At 37.1% G+C, this 23,729-nt stretch overlaps 1 protein-coding gene across 1 annotated transcript in view; it reads right to left on the bottom strand.

The window, feature by feature from the left end:
- Positions 1 to 5,669: 5,669 nt before the first annotated feature.
- Positions 5,670 to 23,729, bottom strand: part of NXPE2 (neurexophilin and PC-esterase domain family member 2) — a gene marked incomplete at both ends in the record, with an annotated part of 64,717 nt that continues 46,657 nt past the window's right edge. Inside the window, 7 exon segments of the mRNA XM_082659292.1 lie at positions 5,670 to 5,912; positions 5,916 to 6,194; positions 6,196 to 6,205; positions 6,583 to 6,791; positions 8,464 to 8,533; positions 13,858 to 14,096; positions 14,100 to 14,591. Coding sequence (XP_082515418.1) covers positions 5,670 to 5,912; positions 5,916 to 6,194; positions 6,196 to 6,205; positions 6,583 to 6,791; positions 8,464 to 8,533; positions 13,858 to 14,096; positions 14,100 to 14,591 — 1,542 coding nt within the window.

Below are 23,729 nucleotides of genomic sequence, written 5' to 3' on the forward strand. Positions count from 1 at the left end.
CCCATTTTTTTTCTCTGATGCATGTCACTAACCTGGTGACTGACTATGCCATGAGGGCCACAGTCAGTGAATAAGGTCAGCAGCTACTCTTTGAGGACTCTAGCACAGTAAGACAATGGCTGATACCCAAGCATGACTCTAGCCTCGATCCTTTGCCCGCTTTATAATCAGGGTTTTTTTTTTTTTTTGAGTTATAGCTATTCCTTATATATTGTGGATATTAACCTTTGTCAGATGTGTGATTTACAATTATTTTCTCCCATTCTTTAGACTATCTTTTCATGCATTGTTTCCTTTGGCATGCATAAGTTTTTAAGTTCGTGGTATAGTCCCATTTGTCTGTTTATTTTGTTATTTGTGCTTTTGGTGTCATATCAAAGAAATCATTGCCAAATTTAAAGTCCTAAAGATTTCCCCTATGTTTTCTTCTAGAAGTTTAATAGTTTAGGTCTTTAATCAATTTTGAGTTTATTTTTGTATGCAGTATAAGGCAAGGGTCCAACTTCATTGTGTTGTATGTGGACATCCAGTTTCCACAACACCCTTGGTGTTCTTTCCCTACTGTTTAGGCTTGGCACCCTTGGTAAAAATCATTTGGCCATATATGCAAGGGATTATTTCTATACTCTCTATCCTTTTCCATTGGCTTATATATCTATCTTTATGCCAGTACCACACCACCTTAATTATTACTGCTTTGTAGTATCATTTTGAAATCAGGAAGTCTGAGTCTTCCAACTTTTTTTTTTGCAAGATTGTTTTGGCTATTCAGGGTCCCTTGAGATTCCATATGAATTTTAGAAATTTTTTTCTATCTCCACAAAAAAATACCATTGGAATTTTGATAAGTATTGCATTGAGTCTGTAGATTGCATTGGGAAGTATGAACATTTTGATATTAAGTCTTCCAGTCCACAAGTATGCGATGCCTTTCCATTTATCTGTAACCTCTTTGAATGTTTTTTGACAATGTTTTGTATTTTTTAGTGTACAAGTCTTTCACCTCCTTGATTAAGTTTGTTCCAAAATATTTAATTCCTTTTTGAGTCTATACTAAATAGGACTGTTTTCTTTTTTGGAGGGGTTCGTGGGCCTCTCACTGTTGTGGCCTCTCCCGTTGTGGAACACAAGCTCCAGACGTGCAGGCTCTGCGGCCGTGGCTCATGAGCCTAGCTGCTCCGCAGCATGCAGGATCTTCCCAGACCGGGGCATGAACCTGCATCTCCAGCATCAGCAGGCGGACCCTCAATCACTGCGCACCAGGGAAGCCTGCAACTGGTTTTTGAGTGTTGAGTTTTGTATACTACAACTTTGCTGAATTTGTTTATTAGTTCTAACAGGTATTTTTGTAGAATCTTTAGGATTTTCTATATATAAGATCATGTCATCTGGAAATGGAGATAATTTTGTTTCTTCTTTCCCAATTTTTATGCCTTTTATTTCTTTTTCTTATCTAATTGCTCTGGCTAGAATGTCCTGTACTATGTTGAATCTTTGCCTTTTTCCTGATTCTAGAGGAAAAGCTTTCAGTCTTTCCATGTTGAATATGATGTTAGCTGTGGGCTTTTCAAATATGGCTTTTATTATGTTGAAGTAGTTTCCTTCTATTCCTAGTTTGTTTAATGTTTTTATCATGAAATGGTGTTGAATTATGTCAAATATTTTTTCTGCACTGATTGAGACAATCAAGTTTTTATCAATGTGGTACATTACACTGATTGATTTTTGTATGTTGAACTATCCTTGTTTCCAGATATAAATGATGTATGATCATAATGTATGATTCTTTTAATATGCTGTTGAATTCGGTTTGCTACTATTGTGTTTAGGATTTTTGTATTACTGTTCATCAGGGATATTGATCTGTAGTGGTTTCTGTTGTTGTTGTTGTTGTTGTGTCTTTGTCTGGTTTTGGTATCTGGTAATGTTGGCTTCATTGAACACTCAAAGGGAATGTTCCCTCCTCTTTTATTCTTTGCAACAATTTGAGAAGGATTCGTATTATTTCTTCTTTAAATCTTTGGTAGAATCCTCCAGTTAAGCCATCTTGTCCTGGGCTTCTCTTTGTTGAGAAGTTTTTGATTACTGCTTTAAAGAACTGTTTGTATTCAGCATAGTTACAGGTCTGTTCAGATTTATTATTTCTTCATGCTTCAGTCTTGGTAGGTTGTATGTTTCTAGGGATTTATTTATTTCTTCTAGGTTGTCCAACTTGTTGGTTGATGATTGTTCATAGCAGTCTCATAATCTTTTTTATTTCTGTAACATCAGTTGTAGTGTCCTCTCTTTCCTTTCTAACTTCATTTGATTTTTCATTTTTTCTTAGTCTAGCTAAGCACTTGTCAAATTTTTGATATTTTCAAAAAAAAATCAACTCTTGCTTTTGTTGATTTTTTCTCTATTGTTTTCTTCTTTCATTTATCTCTGCTCTAGCCTTCATGATTTTCTTTCTTCTACTCATTTTGGGTTTAGTTTGTTGATTTGAGAACTTTCTTCTTTTTTTAGTGTAAGTATTTACCACAATAAACTTCTCTCATAGCACTGCTTTCACTGTATCACATAAGTTTTGACATATAGTGGTTTTTATTTCACTTGCCTCCAAATATTTTCTAAATCCCCTTGTGATTTCTTCTTTGATCCAGTAATTGTTTAAGAGTCCATTGTTTAAACTACAATGACATACCATCTCACACTGGTCAGAATGGCCATCTTCAAAAAATCTACAAACAATAAATGCTTGAGAGGGTGTGGAGAAAAGGGAACCCTCTTGCACTCTTGGTAGGAATGTAAATTGATATACCCACTATGGAGAACAGTATGGAGGTTCCTTAAAAACCTAAAAATAGAACTACCATATGACCCAGCCATCCCACTACTGGGCATATACCCTGAGAAAACCATAATTCAAAAAGAGTCATATACCACAATGTTCACTGCAGCTCTATTTACAATAGCCAGGACATGGAAGCAACCTAAGTGTCCATCAACAGATGAATGGATAAAGAAGATGTGGCACATATATACAATGGAATATTACTCAGCCTTAAAAAGGAATGAAACTGAGTTATTTGTAGTGAGGTGGATGGACCTAGAGACTGTCATACAGAGTGAAGTAAGTCAGAAAGAGAAAAACAAATACCATATGCTAACATATATATATATATATATATATATATATATGGAATCTAAAAAGTGAAAGAAAGAAAGAAAGAAAGAAAATGGTCAGAAGAACCTAAGGGCAAGACAGGAATAAAGATGCAGACCTACAAGAGAATGGACTTGAGGATACGGGGAAGGGAAAGGGTAAGCTGGGACAAAGTGAGAGAGTGGCATGGACATATATACACTATCAAACGTAAAATAGATACCTAGTGGGAAGCAGCTGCATAGCACAGGGAGATCAGCTCAGTGCTTTGTGACCACCTAGAGTGGTGGGATAGGGAGAGTGGGAGGGAGGGAGATGCAAGAGGGAAGAGATATGGGGACATATGTATATGTATAACTGATTCACTTTGTTATAAAGCAGAAACTGACACACCATTGTAAAGCAATTATACTCTAATAAAGATGTTAAAAAAAAAGAGTCCACTGTTTAATTTCTATGTATTTGTGAATTTTCCTGTTTTCCTTTTGTTATTGATTTCTAGTTTCATTCCTTATACATACATGGGCTTTTGAAAGAGACTTGATAATACCAGTAAAGAATATCTTTACATTTCAAATGGCTTGCTCAAGTCTTGTAAATACACAAGCAACATAGTCAATATCTGTAATAATCTGAAGCTATCACTTCAAGGCCAAAGAATTATGAACTATATAGGTACCAGGATTTCTTTAAAAGACTGAACCAGAAGAAAATGGCTTAAAAGTCAAGAGTTTGACACTTAGCAACATTTAATAATTTTTTTACTCACTGTAAAAAACTACAATATATCATTGGCCTTATTATTAAAAACACATTCAAATACTACAACAAAACGTTAAAAAATAATCTCCAGCAACAAATGTAAGTAAATATTGTGCTGTCAGTACAGTGCCGCTAGCCACATGTGGCTACTGAACATGAAATGTGATCAGTGCAACCAAGGAAATGATTTTTAATTTAATTTAATTTTAATTTAAATAGCCACATGTGACTAATGGCTATAATATTGTACAGTTCAGCTTTAGAACAAGTGAAGTAATAGACCCTCATTTTTCGATGCTGATTTATCACATTTAAATTAGAGCATTCAATTTTTTGAGGAGAGAGATGGGGTAGAAACATGCTGTGGAATGACACAGACACACTTCATTGCAATCAGAGAAGAGTAATGGTAACAAAACTGGAAACTCTATCAACTCAGAATTAGGTTAAACGAACTTAAGGTAACTTTGGTGGGACAATGATAAGTCATATAAGCATTTAAGAATGCAATGATTGGAAGAACGATTAGGTTTATTTTGAAAGTTTCCTATGCGAAGAATTAGAACCAAAAGAAAACATTTCTAATGTGTGTTTCCTTATTTAGAGGAGCCTCGTCCTAAGCTGTATGGATTGACCTTTATACTGATGTTACAGTACTATAATTTCACTTCCTCTCCCTAAGAAACACAGTCCAAACAAAGAAATCACCCTGGAGTAACAATATTTCCACTCATGTGACCTCAAGTATATTAATAGAAATGGAGGATACTTTTATTCTGAGAGGACAGTTTAGAGACAAAGCTTATAAAGTCATTTGAGGTCCTCTGGAGAGGATCTCATCTCATACTTTTAAGATCAGCAAGAACCAGGGTTGTAGGGTCTGTACATTGACATAATACTAGTTGGTTTTTCTCAATGAGTTTGTGGGTTTGGACTGTGATCTCTGATTCTTACTGAAATCTAGAGAAAAACTGTTTACCAAATTTCAAATAATTATCTTAAGCACAAAGACTGTTATTATGATTTCACTAAGTTTCCTCCTACATTTCACATTTTCTGTAAACTTGAATCATTTAGACTGCTCCTTTCCAGGCCTTACATTTCTTAAAATCAAACTATGAATGATGATGTTTTGCTGTTCTGTCATCATACTCAGTACTGGAAACAATCTTTCAAATTTGGTTTCCTCTTCATAGTAGCATTATTCACAATATCCAAAAGATGGAAACAACCCAAGTGTCCATCAACAGATGAATGGATAAACAAAATGTGATATATATATAATGCAATGGAATATTATTCAGCTTTAAAAAAGGAAGGGAATTCTGACATATGCTACAACATGGATGAACCTTAAAGACATTATACTAAGTGGAATAAGCCAGCACAACGGACAAATACTATACAATTCCGCTTATATGAGCTACCTAGAATGGTTTAATTCATAAAGACAGAAAGTAGAATGGTGGTTGCCTGGGGGGAGGGGAATTATTGTTCAATGGATACGAAGTTTCTGTTTGGGATGATGAAAAATTCTGGGGATAGATCAAGATGGTGGTTGCACAATATTGTGAATGTCATTAATGCCACTGAATTGTACACTTAAAATGGTTTAAATGGTAATTTTTATGTTACGTATATTTTAACAATAATTATTTTTATTTTGTTTCCTCCTACCTTGGATTTCATTAAACCATCCTTGCAGTATAAGTGAGGTCATCTGTAGAGAATGGCTGGTACTGGCTTTTTTTGTATTTTTCCTCTAGCAAATGTAGTTTAAGAACATGTTAATCTGATTTCCAATCACATAATCAGGTGGATGAACATTATCAGTGTTATATGCAATAGTCATGTCCCAGGCATCAATAATACCCACATTGAGATCCACAAAAACATCCCTCATGATAAGATTCTGAATAGAACCATGAAAGTCACTAAACATCTCTGCATTTTGAGACATCCCCCTGGTGTTTTCAGTTTTCAGGATCATCTTGGTCTCTGGGCTTCACAAGAATAGATGTTCAATGGCCTTTTGAACATTGATGGCCCTACGGATAAAGATTTTGATGGGGAGGGGTCTGAAGTGCTGACCGAGAGTGATGACAATGGCTGTGTCATTGTCTCCTGCTACCCGGTCAATTTCCCATGGGATATAATTTTCATCCTTCACTGAGAACAGATTTTTGGTAATAAATGGATGACCATGCTTTTTCCACTGAATCAAAATATGTCTTTCAGCATCCAGAAGCACATGTGTTTTAAAGATCCCAGCTCCATGACGATCAAAACATTTTAAGGCTGATGGGAAAAAAAATCAATAAATCTTTTAGCAAAAGGAAAATAATGATATAATTTTTAAATGCACGTATTTGTAAAATTCTAGCCAAGATCACTTCTAACTCTAAGAGCACTGCTGCCTGTGGGAGGAAGGGAACTTTAACAGATGCATTCAAATCTTAACAAAATTTTGAACTTATTATCAGCATAGAGAAAGGGGAAGAAAATGTTAATATTTGTGAATGAAGAAAATAAAATTTAACTTTTCATTAAAAGCCCAAATCCAAATATTTGGCAAATTTTGAAAAATAATAAACGTCAGGAAAGGGAAGCAAAGAATTCTATAAAAATAACCTCTGAAGGCAACTGTAGTTTCAAAGTAAAAATAAAATACATACTTTTTAACCACTTTTGGTAAGTAGTGAATCCACTGACGCAGTGTTGAATCTCCCATGAGGTAAATAAGTTTTCTCTTCAAGCAGTCATTTATATTTTTTGTTTCATTTAACTCGATCTGTTTGCAAAATGCTGCAATCCACCTTCTTTTCACAGTATAACCGCTGGGAAAAGGAGTCTTCCTGCCAAGCTGACAGTTTGTTTCTATGTTCTCACTCTCTGGCAATAAAAACTCCCACAGTCAGCAACTTTTATTATCACAAATTATTTCAGAAACACTTTCCTCATTTTATTCCTCTTTTTCCCCTTTTCCCTCCACCATTCTCTGTCTCTGCCATCCTCTCTTCCCAAATATTTATTTAATAAGTTCATGTTAAGGGATGAGTTAAAATTTCTCACTTTTGAATAATCCCAATAATGAATGGTATTTCCTAGACTGGGGTTAAATTTTTTTCTTTGTGCATTTGTAATGTTTCCCAGGGCTTCATCTTGTCCCTAATGTCACTCAGTTGTGAGACAGCTAGCCAAAATCAGGGGGAAATATGTGGTGGCAAAAGAGCAGGACTCGGTAGCCCAGCTGAATATCATACCCATGACACTGGCCAGGGGGGACTGGACATCTTCTCCTCCTCAAACTCCTTATCCATGGAGAAAGCTTGAACACCTTTACAAAATGACTATTACACGTTGTTTATTTTGTATGTATTAGAACCATGTTTTCTAGTTAATAGGAAAACTCCTTCAATGTTTCTTTCTTGTGCCCAGAACTGAACTTAATATTCTGTGTGGTCTGATTAGTGCAGAAAAAGAGAGAAACATTATCTGCTTATTCTGAATATTCCACTTTGAAGTGGCCTAAGCTGAATTCACTGACTCATATCAAGCTTTCCATCCATGTGTGGCTCAGGCCATTTTTTATTTTGCCACTTAAAAAACACATCTTTTTTTCATCTACCTACATTGTTCAGATTTGGGGTATATGTTTAGGGACTTAAGTTTATCCATATTGAATTATATCAGGTTTATAAATGGCTCCTAAAATAAGTCTGGCACTGTCTTATAAGAAACTGCCTGACTTTACTAGAAATTACTGTCCAGGCAAGAGAGAAACCACAGGGGTGTTAAGAGGACTCAAGTGGCTTCAAGGGTCAAAGAACTTTCTTTGGTGTAAATGTTGGGTATGGACAATGGTTGCCATGGCAGAGAAGGGATCTGTCTTTCCCATAGACTGTGAGCTTTAGGTCTGGGTTCCTGATCCATTTATATCTCCACAGGATTTAGCAAAGTTCTTTGCCTATAGTAGGTCCTCAATAAACATGTGCTAAATATATGAGAAAAGGGCAATGGATAAATGCATACCCCATTGACTGTTAAAACAGAAGTAATTTGCTTTTCTGAAGTTGACTTTACTTTCAGGATAGCAGAAACATCACTTTGATAAGTGAGATGGCTTTGTATTGACCACTGAAGTTTATGTGATAAAATTTAAAATATTCACAGGAATTGCTAGTTCATAGAACTTTAACTGAGATGGTTTGGCTGAAAGAGAGATTTTCTAGCTCTGTAGTTCATTTGAGACATTTTCACCAGTATCCAATTATTGGCTTTTCAGGAACAAATCCCAAATTGAAATACAAGTACAAATAATCTGTACATTTTGAGAGAAGGCAGCTGAAATGAAGGGTTACCTAGCCTTTTATATCTGACTCAAGATGAAAATTGGTTTAAATTGATATGAAAATATTTCCAAGAATAAAACTCCTTCTGCAAAACCCAAGATGATTAATATTATTTATTCCAGGAAATGAAAGATTGAAATGGTTAATGTTCAAGAAATATCTCTTAAAGTAAGAATGTCCTTTAAATGGATAAATTATGAACACAATAGACTTGTTACATGGCAAGACCTTGATGGAGGTAAAGTCCTTCATTATTTCAAGCCCCATGTTGGAACTTCAAGAAATGGGAAAGTAAAATAGCCTGATAGCTGTCCAGACATTAAAGTAAGAATGAATCATGGGGGACTTAGAGGGATCAAACCACTCTCAACTCTCTACAAATACTTTTTTCTTTATTTTGATATATTTTAGATATTTTGCAGGAAATAGACGGGCCAAGATTCTATAAAACTGTTCTCCTACTGATGACAAGAATGCAGAGATCCAGAGAGTCACTCACCTTCTTTGTGCAATTAATCAAATATATATCTCTTTGATTTTACCTTCCAAATGATTTTCTACCACAAGCCACCCTTTCCACATTTACCACTCGTAGTAATTCAGTCCTTCATGGACATTTTCCTAGGCAGGTACTTCTCTAACTCGACCATGCATCAAAATCATCTAGAGTGCTTGTTACGACTCAGATTGCTGGGTTTCATCTTCAGAGCTTCTGATTCAATAGTTCTGGGCACTTGAGGAGATCTCTGTACTTCCACGGTCATAGCAGCATTATTCGCAATAGCCATGATATGGGAACAATCTAAGTGTCTATCAATGGATAAATGGGTAGAGAAAAATATGGTTTATATGTATAATAGCCTTAAGAAAGAAAGTCCTGCCATTTGCAAAAATATGGATGACCTTGGAGGACATTTTGCTAAATGAAATAAGCCAGATATAGAAAAACAAATACTGCGTGATCTCACTTTTATGTGGAATCTACAAAATCTGAACTCAGAGAGTAGAAACGGAGAGTAGAATGGTGGTTGCCAAGAGTTGAGGGTTGGGGAAGTGGGGAGATGTTGGTTAAAGGGTACAAACTTTCAGTTAGAAGATGACCAAGTTCTGGGGATCTAACATACAGCATGGTGGGTATAGTTAATAATAATGTATTGTATACTTGAAATCTGCTAAGAAAGTAGATATTAAGAGTTCTCACCACACACACAAAAACTCAAATTATGTGAGGTGATGGATATGTTAATCAGCTTGATTTTAGTGATTGTTCTACAACGTATATGTGTATCAAAACAGCATGCTGTACACCCTCAATATATACAATTTTTATTTATCAATCATACCTCAATAAAGCTAGAAAAAATTAGTTCTGGGGCGGGGTCCACAAATTTGGGTTTCCAACAAACTCTCAAGTGATGCTGAGGCTGCTGATACAAGGACATTACTTTGAGAACTATGTCCTAGATTGTTATAATATTGTCTTTCTGCCCCTTTGGGTTATCCCACCTAAATACATCCTCTGTGCTGCCTGTTTTATTCCCCTACACCAAATCTTTCCATGACTTTCCATCATCAACCTGCAGGATAAGGACCAAGGTCCTCAACTAGCATAACACTTCCTATGAGTATCTACTTCTCCAGCCTCTCCTCCCTGCACTCTCCTTCACAAATCCCCCCAGGAGTCTATTTTCTGTTCTCTGTTATCTCCTTGAGACTTCACTGTGCCAGGGCCTTGAAATATTATAGTGAATAAGTAGGTCAAATTTTATTCACTATAATATTTCAAGGCCCTGGCACAGTGAGTTTCACCTCAAGGTATAGGTCTTACCAATTAAGATGGTCACTTTACTGATCAATCAAATTCATTTCATCAGAATGAAATCCATCTGGGGGAAAGAAGGACTTCCAGGCCCAGAGCCACAGAGATCTCCAGGAGGGACAAAGGACACATTTTCAAAAATTGAGAGGGATTGCTGGAATCACAGGAAAGGATTTTTTTAGGTCAAGTGAAAAATATTTTCTTTATCAAGGGCATCTGAGGGCTGGAGAGCAGAGAGGCTGGGGTATCTGGACAGTGATGGCTGCATAGAGCGATGGAGTCATGAGAGACTGTGCTATAGCCTACCGACTTTGGAATAGGGGATAGAGGTATTCCAGTTCTGACTCTGCCACTTACTAGACGCTACCTACTCTGGCCAACCATAGTCGCTCCAGAGTATCTTACTGAGGCGCTTATCAGACCTCTATTTGGCACAAATTAAAATTTGTCTCAGTGGAAAACTTGAACTTTAAAACTTGAAACACTGATTCTTCTACATCCGTTCCAGGTAAGGTTGAAGTTGACAAAAGAGACCAATAGCCAGCTACCTCGTAAATTTTGTTACCAAAGCCAAACTTTGATGGGACCTTAAAATTAGGATTAAAAATATGTACTCATGGGGCTTCCCTGGTGGCACAGTGGTTGAGAGTCCGCCCGCCGTTGCAGGGGACACAGGTTCGTGCCCCGGTCCGGGAAGATCACACATGCTGCGGAGGGGCTGGGCCCGTGAGCCATGGCCGCTGAGCCTGCGCATCTGGAGCCTGTGCTCTGCAACAGGAGAGGCCACAACAGTGAGAGGCCCGCGTACCGCAAAAACACACAAAAAAAAAACCCTAAAAAAACAAAAAAAAAATATGTACTCGTGGTATAAAGGCATTCATTTCAATGTGTCTTGTCTTAGTATTGAGTGTGCTTGTGTATCACATTTCAGAAGGGGTCCATAGTATTAGAAACATAACAGAAATGGAAAGAATTGTCAACAACTTGTTGCCTGTGTGATGTGTTCTCATGTGATGCCCCTTGTTTATTTTCCCGTCATGATTTTCAATAAAACTCTTAAATTAAGAAGAAAAAAGACTTTTTTAACTTTGAAGAAGTGAGTGTCTGAGGAGGTAGCATCTGATTCTGCAGCTAGGGTTGGGAGAGAGAACCCTGGTAGGAAAATGTATTTACTTTGTGACAAATGAAAGAGAAACAGGCTAAGTCCCTGGACTTGTGGGAAAGAAAGATGCCACAGAACCTGGCGTGGGCCTAAGAAGGGGCACGAGAGCTTAGTGATAGTGAGAGTTCTTGGATCCAGAATCACCAGAAGCCAACTGTTCCTTGTGTGGGCACTAAATCACCTTTGAGAAGACTGAGATATCTACTTCCATGCATTGGGGGTGGGGGGCGGGCAGGGGGGATGGAGGTGGGGGAGAATAGATGGTTTGAATAGAGCAGGGGATCCAGGAAGTAAATGTGTCTTTGGGGAAGTAAAATGGGGTCAGGCAGATTATTGTCATGAACATAGCTCACTTGAGAAGCATGATTAGACCCAAAATACAGATCTGCAGATCTGCCAGACCAGGGACTTGGCATTTCCTGAGAGCAGCCAGGAGAGTGTGCAAGGAGAGCTCCTCCAACCCAAGCTGCAAGGAGGACCATCTCAAGAGGGAGCAGATGTGGCCAACAAGGAATGTGGAATCAGCACAGGTAGTCTCTGCCCATAGAGTTAAGACATGGTTCTCAGACCTTCAAGACAGGAAGGTCTCTGTCTTTGCAATTATTTAGGCCTTTATGTCTCCATGATTATGTCTCCTTTAGTTTTCAGTAAAATATTTATTTGAAAAAGTCCAGCCTCTTTTGGCTGAGCCATAGGATAAATGGATTTTTTCACACCTTGACCAAGAAAACAAAAAGAAGTAAAGGTGACCTAGGAGTGGAAAGGAAATCCTGTAGCCAGGTAAGGTCTCTTGTATCCTACCCCCTCCCCTTGTGTCATCATAATGTTTGAATTGGACTTGAACTTGAATTTCCAGGATATTGTGATATCCAACTTGCTCTTCTCGAAAACCAAGACCTTTCTACAGCAGCATTTACCAAACTATGGAACCACAATCCCTGAAAATGATCCATTAAACAGGTGGTCCAGGACTTCCATGGCAGTCCAGTGGTTAGGACTCTGTACTCCCAATGCAGGGAGCACAGGTTTGATCCCTGGTTGGGGAACTAAGATCCTGCATGCCGTGCGGTGCAGCCAATAAATACATAAATAAATAAGTGGTCCACAGTCAAGTAATTCTGGGAAATGTTTTGTGTTCCATCTCACTTGAAGGAATAGAGACTAAAGTTAAGGGATACTCCAAGGCTCTGCCTACTCGCCTGACCTCCTTTCTCCCTCTCTTATTGCATTCCAGCCTCCCTGGTCCTCCTCATGGTTCCTGGAACATTCTAGCATGCCATTGCTTCAGGTTCTATTCCTCTTCCTGAAATAGTATTCCCCCATAATTCACAAGGCTCTCTTCTTCACTTCATTCAGGTTACTGTTCAAGTGACCCATCCTCAGATTGGTGCTCAAGACAGGTCTTACCTGACCACGCTTTTAAAATAGCATTCACCATCACATTCAGATCTCTTATTCTGATGACTTTATATTACAAATCTATTTGTTTATTGGTTTGTTGTCTTTCTACCCAACTACAATGTTAAATTCTCAACACCTAGAGCTGTGTCTGGAATATAGAATGTGCTATTTATAAATTGAATGAATGGTGAAAAAATAGTTACAGTTATTGCCTCACAGAGCTTACAATTTAACAGAGGGTATAAAATATATATCTGAAATTTAATAGTGTAATGAGTATTATGATTGGGGAAGAATAGAATGCAGTGGAAGAGTAGGAGACTAGCATTTTACCCAAACATAGAGGAAATGATGTTTAGATGAAGGCTTGTGAAATGCCAGAGCTGAGAGACACCACAGTCCGTTTGTGAAATTAAAGGAGTTCAATTTGACTGACAGAGAGCAAGGCAGCAGAAAGGTGAGATAAGGGGCTTCAGAGCTAGGTAAGTCCTTGTAAACATATTAAAGGGTTTGGATTTCATCCTTAGAGCAATGGGATCATATTAAGTGTTTTGAGCAAGTAAAAGTAAACATTAGTCTGGGTGTGGAGTGGGTAGGAAGGAAACAAGGCTGTGAGAAAGTAAACATCTCTGGAGATTGTTATAATAACCTAATTGAGGTAGAATGATAGTTTATACAAAGATAGAGGCGACAGCAATAGAATGAAATGGCTTGGTTCAGGAGATACTTGGGAGGTACAATTCACAGGATTTGGTGATTCATTTGATGTAAAGGGTGAGGTAGACTAAATAATGATAGCATTCCTTCCCCTTGGGTTTGTTGTTTGTTTTATTTTTTTGTTGTTGTTCTTTTTTTTTGTTTTTGCATAGCATCCATTAACACTCTATAGGATTGGTATTCCATGGAACACATTATAGAAAATACTGGTCTCCAGAAAATTCCTATCTGGAAGTATTACAAACTCTGGAGAACTATAGACCTACATGAATTGCTTCATTGGTTGTACTCCTTTTAGCAAATAGCTCAGGATGAATAAAACCACAGTTGTAGAGGTGACCTGTATGGGACCCTGTGAATATATTACCATCTGCACTGAATCTCTGATTATAAACTAGTCAACATAAGGGAGCTTGATTAAGAAAAGTTATTAGGCAGTGTTGCTCTGAAACTAAGTCTCCCTCTTTGTATTGATGATTGTGTTTGAAGGCCCGTTTACCTGCGGAAAATGATCCATTCTTTCTCTCTAAGATAGGAAATATTTGCATTCCTGGTGGTCACGTGGGTCAGTGCCTCACAGGGAACACATGGAGGCTTCACGCAGTAGAAGGCTTCCTGGTCGCGATAGTGCAGGTTCTCACACAGTTCAGCATTTGAATTTAAAACCAGGGCGCAATCAGTATTGACGTGGGAGGTGCCATTGGCAAACTGGCCTGTGAACATCACCCTGTCATAGCCTCAGTTCCTTGCCCTCCAGAGAGCCGACACCCCTTCACTGGGGAGGATGAGCAGGACAGACAGAGACACCCGGACCTCCCAGAACAGGGTGAAGCTGACAAGGTAGGTGCCATTGTTGAAGTCTGTCACCTTTCCCGAAGCGCCTGCCTTCAGGGCTGGGGAGGACATCCTGGCCCTCAGGAAATCCCCGTCATATTCCTTCCTGCGTCCCAAGTGGTCCCTCACCTCCAGCAGGACGTCTAGCTGATCCCCCCTGCAGTATGTGTCTTGAGGGATGAGGAGGGTGGCTTTACTGTGTGTGGCGCTGGTGGTGGAGCTCACGTGGGAGAAGGGTCTGGGTGGGATCAGCTGGTCTAGCTTCTCCATGATCCCCTTTATTCTCAGCTCAGTCTCTGTTGGTGAAAATTCTGGATCCAGTGGTGCTTCTGGGTAGAAGGACTTTCTGAAGGTGTTCCAATGATTCAGAGAGATAGGGTTTCTCAAGCTGAACAAGAACTGAAGTACTAAGAGAAAAGGGTTATATTATCAGCAAATAATATGGCTTGTTTTTCAACATAAATCATTATGGTTTAGTTTACATACATTTCAGTAGATGCAATCACATATCAAAAATGGATTCTAACCAGTTTTCAGTTTTGGAATCACAGGATTAATTTCCATGAAATGTGACTTCCTGTACTGCCAGCTGATGATTTCTTCTAGAAGTCATTGGCTTAAAAATTAAATATATAGAATAATTATATACTATTTAATGATTGTATTTTTGTGTTTCCCTTCACCATCTCCTTATCTGGCCTATTTTTCTTTATGCAAATCATATAGCCATATTATAGACAATATGGAAAACAACATATTTTAAAAAATATGATCCTACATAAGCTTTGCTATCTTTATAGTATTTTTTAATTATTATGTCCTTTCTTTTTCCTTCTATACATATATTTTATCTAGTTGTAATCATACTAAAAATATAGTTCTAATACTTTTTTGCAGATAATACCATGGTTTATAAACGTTTTAATATTGTTACATACGTTTCATGATCATTTTTAATGATTACATGATACTCCATCAAGAGGATGTAAAATGGGTTGTGTGGCCAATGATATTGGACAATTGGATTATAGCTATTCATCTCCATTTTACATCACATTTGGATATTTTCCAACTTTTCATGTACAGGATTACTTCCTTATGATGAATTACTTCCTTAGGATGGATTCCTAGGGATGGAAGTACCAGATCATATATTATTGAATTAAGTTATCAATCAACCAAAGTAAAAATATAAACATTTTTATTCTTCTTGACTGTCAATTGTATTCTCAAGGGTATATATTGCCACCAGCAATATGTAAGACTAGCTGTCATGCCACACCAGTGTCTCTTTTATCATTGCAGCAAAGTGTAAGAGTTATGTATAATGCTCCTTAACAAGAGTACTGAGAGACATATTTAGTCATAGCTGGCATGGCATTTAGTCCAGTCATAGCTGGCATGGCATTTAGTCATAGCTGGCATGGCATTTAGTCATGGCATTCATTGTTTAGCTGACAATGAATGCCATGAATTCACCTGGACAATGAGGTAATTGGAGGAAATATTACTACCAATTTAAGTCTGTTCAGGTCCCAGGAATCTCTCAAGCTCCATGGAAGTACATTTAGCCATGGCCTAAAATGACATAGGTGAAGCTGGGTCTGGAAACCACCCCTGTTTGTTTCTTAATTGGCTTGTTTGTGTTTGGCTTTGTTTTGCTTTTTAAGTCGACTGCTGTTTAATATTTATACAGAAAGGCTTGAAGCCCAGGTGTCTTATTTCCCCTGTCATAACTATAGTCAAAGGTTTTTCTGGAACAAGATATTTAGTTATGCCAAAACAATTATATAACATCACATATATCATATTCTAATAATTGGATTGTTGCCTGAATAAAAGAGTCATACAAAATCCATTTTCTGACTGAGGAGTTTGGATAGCTGTCTGCTCACCAAGAGAAAGGAGTTGGATATCTCAATTAAGTCTCCCTTACAAAATTCATCACTTTAAATACTGGTGGTTAAATTATAAAACATTGTCATTAAAACCATTTGCAAGGGCAGGACAGGAATAAAGAAGCAGTCGTAGAGAATGGACTTGAGGACACGGGGACAGGGAAGGGTAAGCTGGGACAAAGTGAGTATCATTGACATATATACATTACCAAATGTAAAATAGATAGCTAGTGGGAAGCAGCCACATAGCTGAGGGAGATCAGCTTGGTGCTTTGTGACCACCTAGAGGGGTGGGATAGGGAGGGTGGGAGGGAGATGCAAGAGGGAGGAGATATGGGGATATATATATATATGTATAGCTGATTCACTTTGTTATAAAGCAGAAACTAACAAACCATTGTAAAGCAATTATACTCCAATAAAGATGTTAAAAAATAAAATAAATTATTTGCAAATGTGACAGGTGAAAATGGAGACATACTATTGTTTTAAATTACATTTATTTTAATACTAGTGTGTTTCAACTTTATTTTCCCTCAAACACTGGTTTTACTAATATATCTCTTCTCTTCAATATGGTGTATTTCCTTTGTTGATTTTTTAATTTTGATTTCAATGTTTTTTAAATTTCTCGGTTGACATCAATTCTTTATATAACAAACATCTTAACATTTAGTCTCTCAATTTTGCAGAAAATATTTTATCAGTTCATATCTTGACATTTTTAAAAGTATTTAAATTTATAGTTAAACCACTGAAAAATTCCTTTGTGACATAATTCTATTGCTTCTAATCTTAGACGGTTCTCCAAAATTTCATTATCTAAGTATTCAATTCTATTTTTTTAAACAAGAAAATGTTTATTTAGTGGATAAAAATACACCATCAATTTTGAGAAAATATTGGAGAAATATTTTGAGAAAATATTTGTTCTATAGGAATTAGCACTACTGGAAAATCATGAAAATACATCACTTCAAATTATAAACAAGTACATTTGTACTAAGTTTATCAGGTACAAAGTGAAGAGAGAAATCGACTATTTTATTAAGGAAAAATCTGGTCAGCCAAACTAGATCACTTAGACTACCCAAATTCATTCTAATTAGATTTAGTTAAATTAGTAGGATAATTACATGTTTTGAATTTATTTTTACATTTTATTACATTATTGTCATCCTTTTTTATTATCATGTATGATCATAATTTCACTACCTGGTAAATAATTGCTTCCAAAAAATTTTTTTCTCTTAAATAGAATAACAATTTTGTTACTTCTTATTAAGATCATAGCATATTTAAATTAACAAATTAAACACCTAATGGTTTGGTTAATATCTACCTATGAAATTTTTTTTAAATAACTGGGTTGCCCGTGCACTTAATGAACTGGTTGACTTCAGGACTGATAAAGCAGACCTTGTCAGAGGAGTCATGAAACTGACTGTTGGCAAAGTACTCAAAGGCAAACCCAATAATATGGTCACTGAGCCAGGTTGGAGGATCCAATAGTGAGACATCTGTTTGCCACAGCAGACTGTCCATGTAACTGAAGACTACTGGAGCAATCTTGTACTGACTAGAGCTGCTCAGAAATGCCAGAAGCTGCCTCAGTCCTCACCAATCCAACCAGCCTTCAGGCACCTCTGTATTGGTCGGAAAGCCGGAAGTGGGTTTTAGGGTAAACAAGTCTAAAAGCTTAACTTTGAATTAGCCTGTGTACATGAATTCATGCTTCATTCTGTGTTTTTCCTCATACCTTTCAATGTGTGTGTATAAACTAAATGAACTAAATGCTTTAAAATATTTGGAAAGTTAACCAGAAAGCACACTTGTAATGTGTTCAAACAGTTGTGATCGTACATATATATCAAAAGTATTAAGTAAGTAGATTTAGATAAAGAACAATCAAGTTACCTGTGAAATTATTGAGAGTTCTACTACCAAACATGAACTCATGCCATATTACTATTGGTTTTCTACTCCTGACTATACATTTTCAGTTTTACTCCTTTATTTTCTCTCCTCTCCTTTCTTCTCCTTTCCCCTCCCTTCCCCTCCTCTTTTTTCCCTCCTTTGCTCCCTCCCTCCTTCATTTCTCTTTTTTTCCTTCCCTCCCTTTCTTCTTCCATAAAATATGTAGTGAATCCATGCTATGCACCCTGTATTGTGTTAGCTGTGGAGACATGTGGAGACAAAAGCAAGACACACCCAATCTCCCCTTAACAACAATTTTATATTTTAAGTTGGAAGACTTAGATGGAAATTGGGAAATAAAATGAAAAATTACAGTATTATTAACAATAATGATTAGCAAATGTTTTCTATGCGTTGATGCTGTTCTAAACTTTTTAATTGTATTTTCTAATTTATCCTCACAACAACCCTCTGAAACTAGTAGAACTGCTTCCCCTCTTCTACAGAAAGTGAAACTGAGGCCCTGAGAAAGTTAAATAACTTGGCCAGGGATGCAGAGCTAGTAAGTGGTGGGAAGTGTGATTCAAAAGCAGGGAGGTGGGCTCCAGAACCTGTAGTCTTAACCACTAAATTGTACTACACACTAGAGAAGTTCTTTGGTTGACAAGAAGGGAATAAATTAAACAGCTTAGCTGGTTTATTTTGACCATAAATTTTTAATATATATGTATTTTGTGCCTTTTACATAAGTATAATTTTGACATAGCTTAGCAGTGAAACTTTCACCTTGATGTGGTTACTATGGGTTGTTTTACTAAGTTTTAGTTCATTTTTATCTTTTAACGTATGGAATCCAGTTCTGCTTGAAAATATGCTCCAAAATTTGACTGCAGGACTAGAAGGTGTTTTGGCTACAAAGTAGATTGATCAAATAAACCTTCCAAATAAATAGCTTTTCAGATGGGTTTGGCAAAGGATACGTGTGTAGTAAAGATAAATTTCATGTTTAAGCAATGGTAGACTCTTCCCTCGGGAGAAGATGGTTAGTATTGCACAGCTAGCATTTCCCACGGCAATTTTGAGATAAATAAGGGAATCTTTCAGTGTGGGAACTGATGTGCTATCTACAGCTACAGCCCTATCTAAAAGCTCATATTTCAGATTCTACAGATAGATGCTTCAGTTTCCATGTGTGTGTGTGTATTATATATGTATCAAGTGGTTTCTAATTTTTTTTCACATGAAAATGTGCCAAATTATCCTAGAGGGGAATAAAAGGGTTCTTTGTATATTTTGGATAACAGTTCTTTGTCAGATATATCTTTTGCAAATACTTTCTCTGTCTGCAGCTTTTCTTCTCATTCCCTTGCCTTTCATAGAGCACAAGTTTTTAATTTTAAAGATGTCCAGATTATGAATTATTTCCTTCATGGATTGTGCCTTTGGTATGATATCTAAAAAGTCATCTCCATACCCAAGGTCAGTTAGGTTTTCTCCTTTGTTATCTCCTAGAAGTTTTATAGTTTTGCATTTTACATTTAGGTCTATGATTCACTTTTAGTTAATTTTTGGAAAGGGTGTAAGCTCTGTGTCTAGATTTATTTATTGTTTTTGTATGGATGGGTGACTAGTTGTTCCAGTAACAGTTATTGAAAAGGCTGTCTTTGCTCCATTGTCAAGCATCAGCTGACTTTATTTATGTGGGTCTGTTTCTGGAGTCTCTTTTCTGTTCCCTTGATTTGTTCATCATTCTTTCACCAATAATATCATACTGCCTTGATTACTGTAGCTTTATAGTAATTCTTGAAGTCAGGTAGTGTCAGTCCTCTGACTCTGTTCTTTAATATTGATTTGCCTACCCTGGGGGTTTTGCCTCTCCATATAAACTTTAGAATCAGTTTTTCATATTTTATATGACTGGATTTTGTCATTCTTTTGTCTATCTAGATTCAATCAAGTGGATAGAAAGATCTACTCTACTGGTTCTTATGGTAAAGATACTCTTTGCCCTCTTTACTGACCTTAATAATAATTTTAATTTAACTAATTATTTCTGATTAATTATGAAAGGAAGTACACAATTATTATTTGCAGCTGATATGATTATATACCCATAAAAACCAATCTAGTGAAAGGAACAAATGTGTAAACTTATTATTACAAAAAGTGAATAATTTGAAAGGTATATAAGTAGAACTCCATGGGCATCTAAAAGAGATTGCTGCAAACTTGGCCTCAGACTGTTAAAAATGGCTTCGTGAGGGGAAAATGAGAATTATTGTTTAATGGTCACAGAGTTTCTATTTGGAGCAATGAAAATGTTTTGGAAATAGATAGTGGTGATTATAAATGTTATTAATGCCATTGTACTATACACTTTAAAATGGTGAAAATGTTGAAGTTTTATGTCATATTTAACCACAATTTTTACAATTAATAATGTAATGTACCCAACATCATTGAATTATATACTTTAAATAGATGAATAGTATGTTATGTAAGTTATATCTCAATAAAGCTTTTTTTTTCCTTAAAGAATTGCTTCACGGGGACTTCCCTGGTGGTACAGTGGTTAAGAATCCGCCTGCCAGTGCAGGAGACACGGGTTTGAGCCCTGGTGTAGAAAGATCCCACATGCCGCGGAGCAACTAAGCCCATGCGCCACAACTACTGAGCCTGCACTCTAGAGCCCGTGAGCCTCAACTACGGAGACCACGTGCCACAACAACTGAAACCCGCATGCTTAGAGCCGGTGCTCTGCAACAAGAGAAGCCACCACAGTGAGAAGCCCATGCACTGCAATGAAGAGTAGCCCCCGCTCGCCACAACTAGAGAAAGCCCATGCACAGCAATGAAGACCCAACACAGCCATAAATAAATAAACAAATAAATAAATAATTTTTTTAAAAGAATTGCTTCACACAGCTGACGACATTTGATTCTCAAAAGATGAGAGGAAGATTACTAGATAGAGAAGAGGAGGATTTTTAGGCAGAGCTATTCTTGGCACTGAGATTTTTTTCCTTTCAGAAAAAAAACTTTATCTTTACTACATATCTGTAAACTGTGGCCATACGTCCAGAACCATTAACCTTCCATCAAAAACAATTCTTTGAGTCAAGAAGGAAATTAATGTCAAAAAGAAAAGAAAAAAGAGCAAAAAGTCTAACCTAAATATTTAAAGGGCTTGGAGCAGCTCTGAGGAACAAACTAATAAGCAGAATCAGTCATCCTGGTTTCCTTCTTTCTGACAATGGTTTTCATTAATTATAGCTATGCAATTCTGCTTCCTGATTTCTTTATAAAAACAAGTATCCTAAAGTTCTTATGTTAAAAAGATCCCAATAACAACCAAATTAAAGGAGAGTCTAGGCTAACAGATGATAAAGACATTGTGGAAGATTTTGAAGAACTGTAACTTATTCTTCTTGACATGGGACTTCCAGAGCGGAGTTTTCATCTGATTACTCAGGGCTAAGGTGTGTTTATTCTTGATTTTATTAGGATTCTTGTTTTCAGGATTCACTTCCCAACACTGGGTGCTTAATGATTGAGGAGACAAACTCTGAAGTTAAAGAGGTGGGGATCTTCTCCACTAGCCAGAGGTCATGCCTGAGACGCTGGAACCCAGGCTTAGTATTATTCTGAGAGTGAGGTTGCTGAGGACTCAGGATAGATAGCTTAATAAGACATGAGATATTCCTAGAAAATAAAAACGTCTCCTTCAACCCTGATACAGTGATTACATACTACCGTAAAAAGAGCAGTAAGTTTTGATTCCTGGTATCACCATTTACTATTTTTGTGATTATGCATTCGATGAAGCCTCATTTCCTCACTCTTAAAGTAGGGTTCATTACACATGGGACATTTGTGTTGAGAGATAGTAATAGAATAAACTTATTTAGTTTCAGGTGTGCCTTTTAAAAATAGCAAATCACTGGCTCTTTAAAAATTTTTTACTCCAGAATGAGAACCTTACCTACCCCTAACTATCATCTCTTTGGAAATTGGGATACAATTTCTCTTTTTAGTTCAAGCATACCTTGATATTTTGCATAAGGCATTGAGGTAACAAAGGAAGTGTTAGAGGCAAGAGTCATGGAAAGGCATGATGTTGAGGGACAAGGGCAGATTCTACACCTTTGTCTTGTTTCCAATCACCTCATTTTCAAGTACATCCTGATTCTAACTAGATTCACCAAATTTAGGTAAGACAGGAACTGGTGTGAGCAGACCTCAGGTATATATGCTGTTTTTGTTTTGTTTCATTTAACTAAAATACAGTAAAATTGACTTTGTTTAATGTACAATTCTATGAGTTTCGACACAGTCTAGATTTGTGTAAGCACCATCACAATCAGAAAAGAGACCAGTTTCATCATCCCCAAACACTGGCCCTTTGTAATAACATGCTCCCTCCTCCCCTAACCTTTGGCAACCACTGATCTATTCTCCATAGCTATAGTTTCACCTTTTTTCCATAAATGTCACATAAATGGAATCATGTATGTGATCTATTTTTTTTTTCGGCTGCAGTTGGGTCTTCGTTGCTGTGCGCGGGTTTTCTCTAGTTGCGGTGAGCAGGGGCTATTCTTCGTTGTGGTGCATGGGCTTCTCATTGCAGTGGCTTCTCTTGTTGTGGAGCATGGGCTGTAGTCACAAGGGCTTCAGTAGTTGTGGCACACAGGCTCAGTAGTTGCGGCATGTGGGCTTTAGGGAGTGCAGGCTTCAGTAGTTGTGGTGCATGGCCTCAGTAGCTGTGGCTCGCAGGTTCTAGAGCACAGGCTTAGTAGTTGTTGCTCACAGGCTTAGTTGCTCCACAGCATGTGGGATTTTCCCAGACCAGGGATCGAACCTGAGTCCCCTGCATTCCCAGGTGGATTCTTAACCACTGCGCCACCAGGGAAGTCCCTATGTGACCTTTTGAGACCAGCTTCTTTCCATCAGCATATTGCCCTTGAGATTTGTCCATATTGCTGTGTGTCAGTAGTTTGTTCATTTGCATTGCTGAGCAACATTCCATTGTATGGATGTATGAGTTTGTTTATCAATTGACTTACTAAAGAACATTTGGGCTGTATCCAGTTTGGGGCAATTATGAATAGAGCTGCTATGAACATTCATGCACAGGTTTTGTGTGAATATGAGTTCTCATTGCTCTATGATTTTGCCCTGAAGGGAAGCTTTGGCAATGCCTGAGGGACATTTTTGGGTGTGGGGAATTTTGCTGGGGGAGTTTTTTTTTTTTCTTCATTTTATTTTTTTAAAATTTTATTAGAGTACAGTTGATTTACAATGTTGTGTTAGTTTCAGGCATACAGCATAGTGATTCAGTCATACATATACATATATTCATTCTTTTACAGATTCTTTTCCCATATAGGTTATTACAGAATATCCCTGTGCTATACAGTAGGTCCTTGTTGGTTATCTATTTTATACATGGTAGTGTGTGTATGTTAATCCCTAGCTCCTAATTTATCCCTCCCCTCCACATTTCCCCTTTGGTCACCGTAAGTTTGTTTTTGAAATCTGTGAGTCTATTTCTGTCTTGTAAACAAGTTCATTTATATCATTTTTTTAAAAAATTAGATTCCACATATGAGTGATATCATATAATATTTGTCTTTTTCCATCTGACTTACTTCACTTAGTATGATAATTTCTAGGTCCATCCTTGCTGCTGCAAGTGGAATTTTTTGGTTCTTTTTATGGCTGA

The sequence above is a fragment of the Grampus griseus genome (assembly GCF_964374135.1).
Source record: "Grampus griseus genome assembly, chromosome: 8".
Classification (NCBI taxonomy): Eukaryota; Metazoa; Chordata; class Mammalia; order Artiodactyla; family Delphinidae; genus Grampus; species Grampus griseus.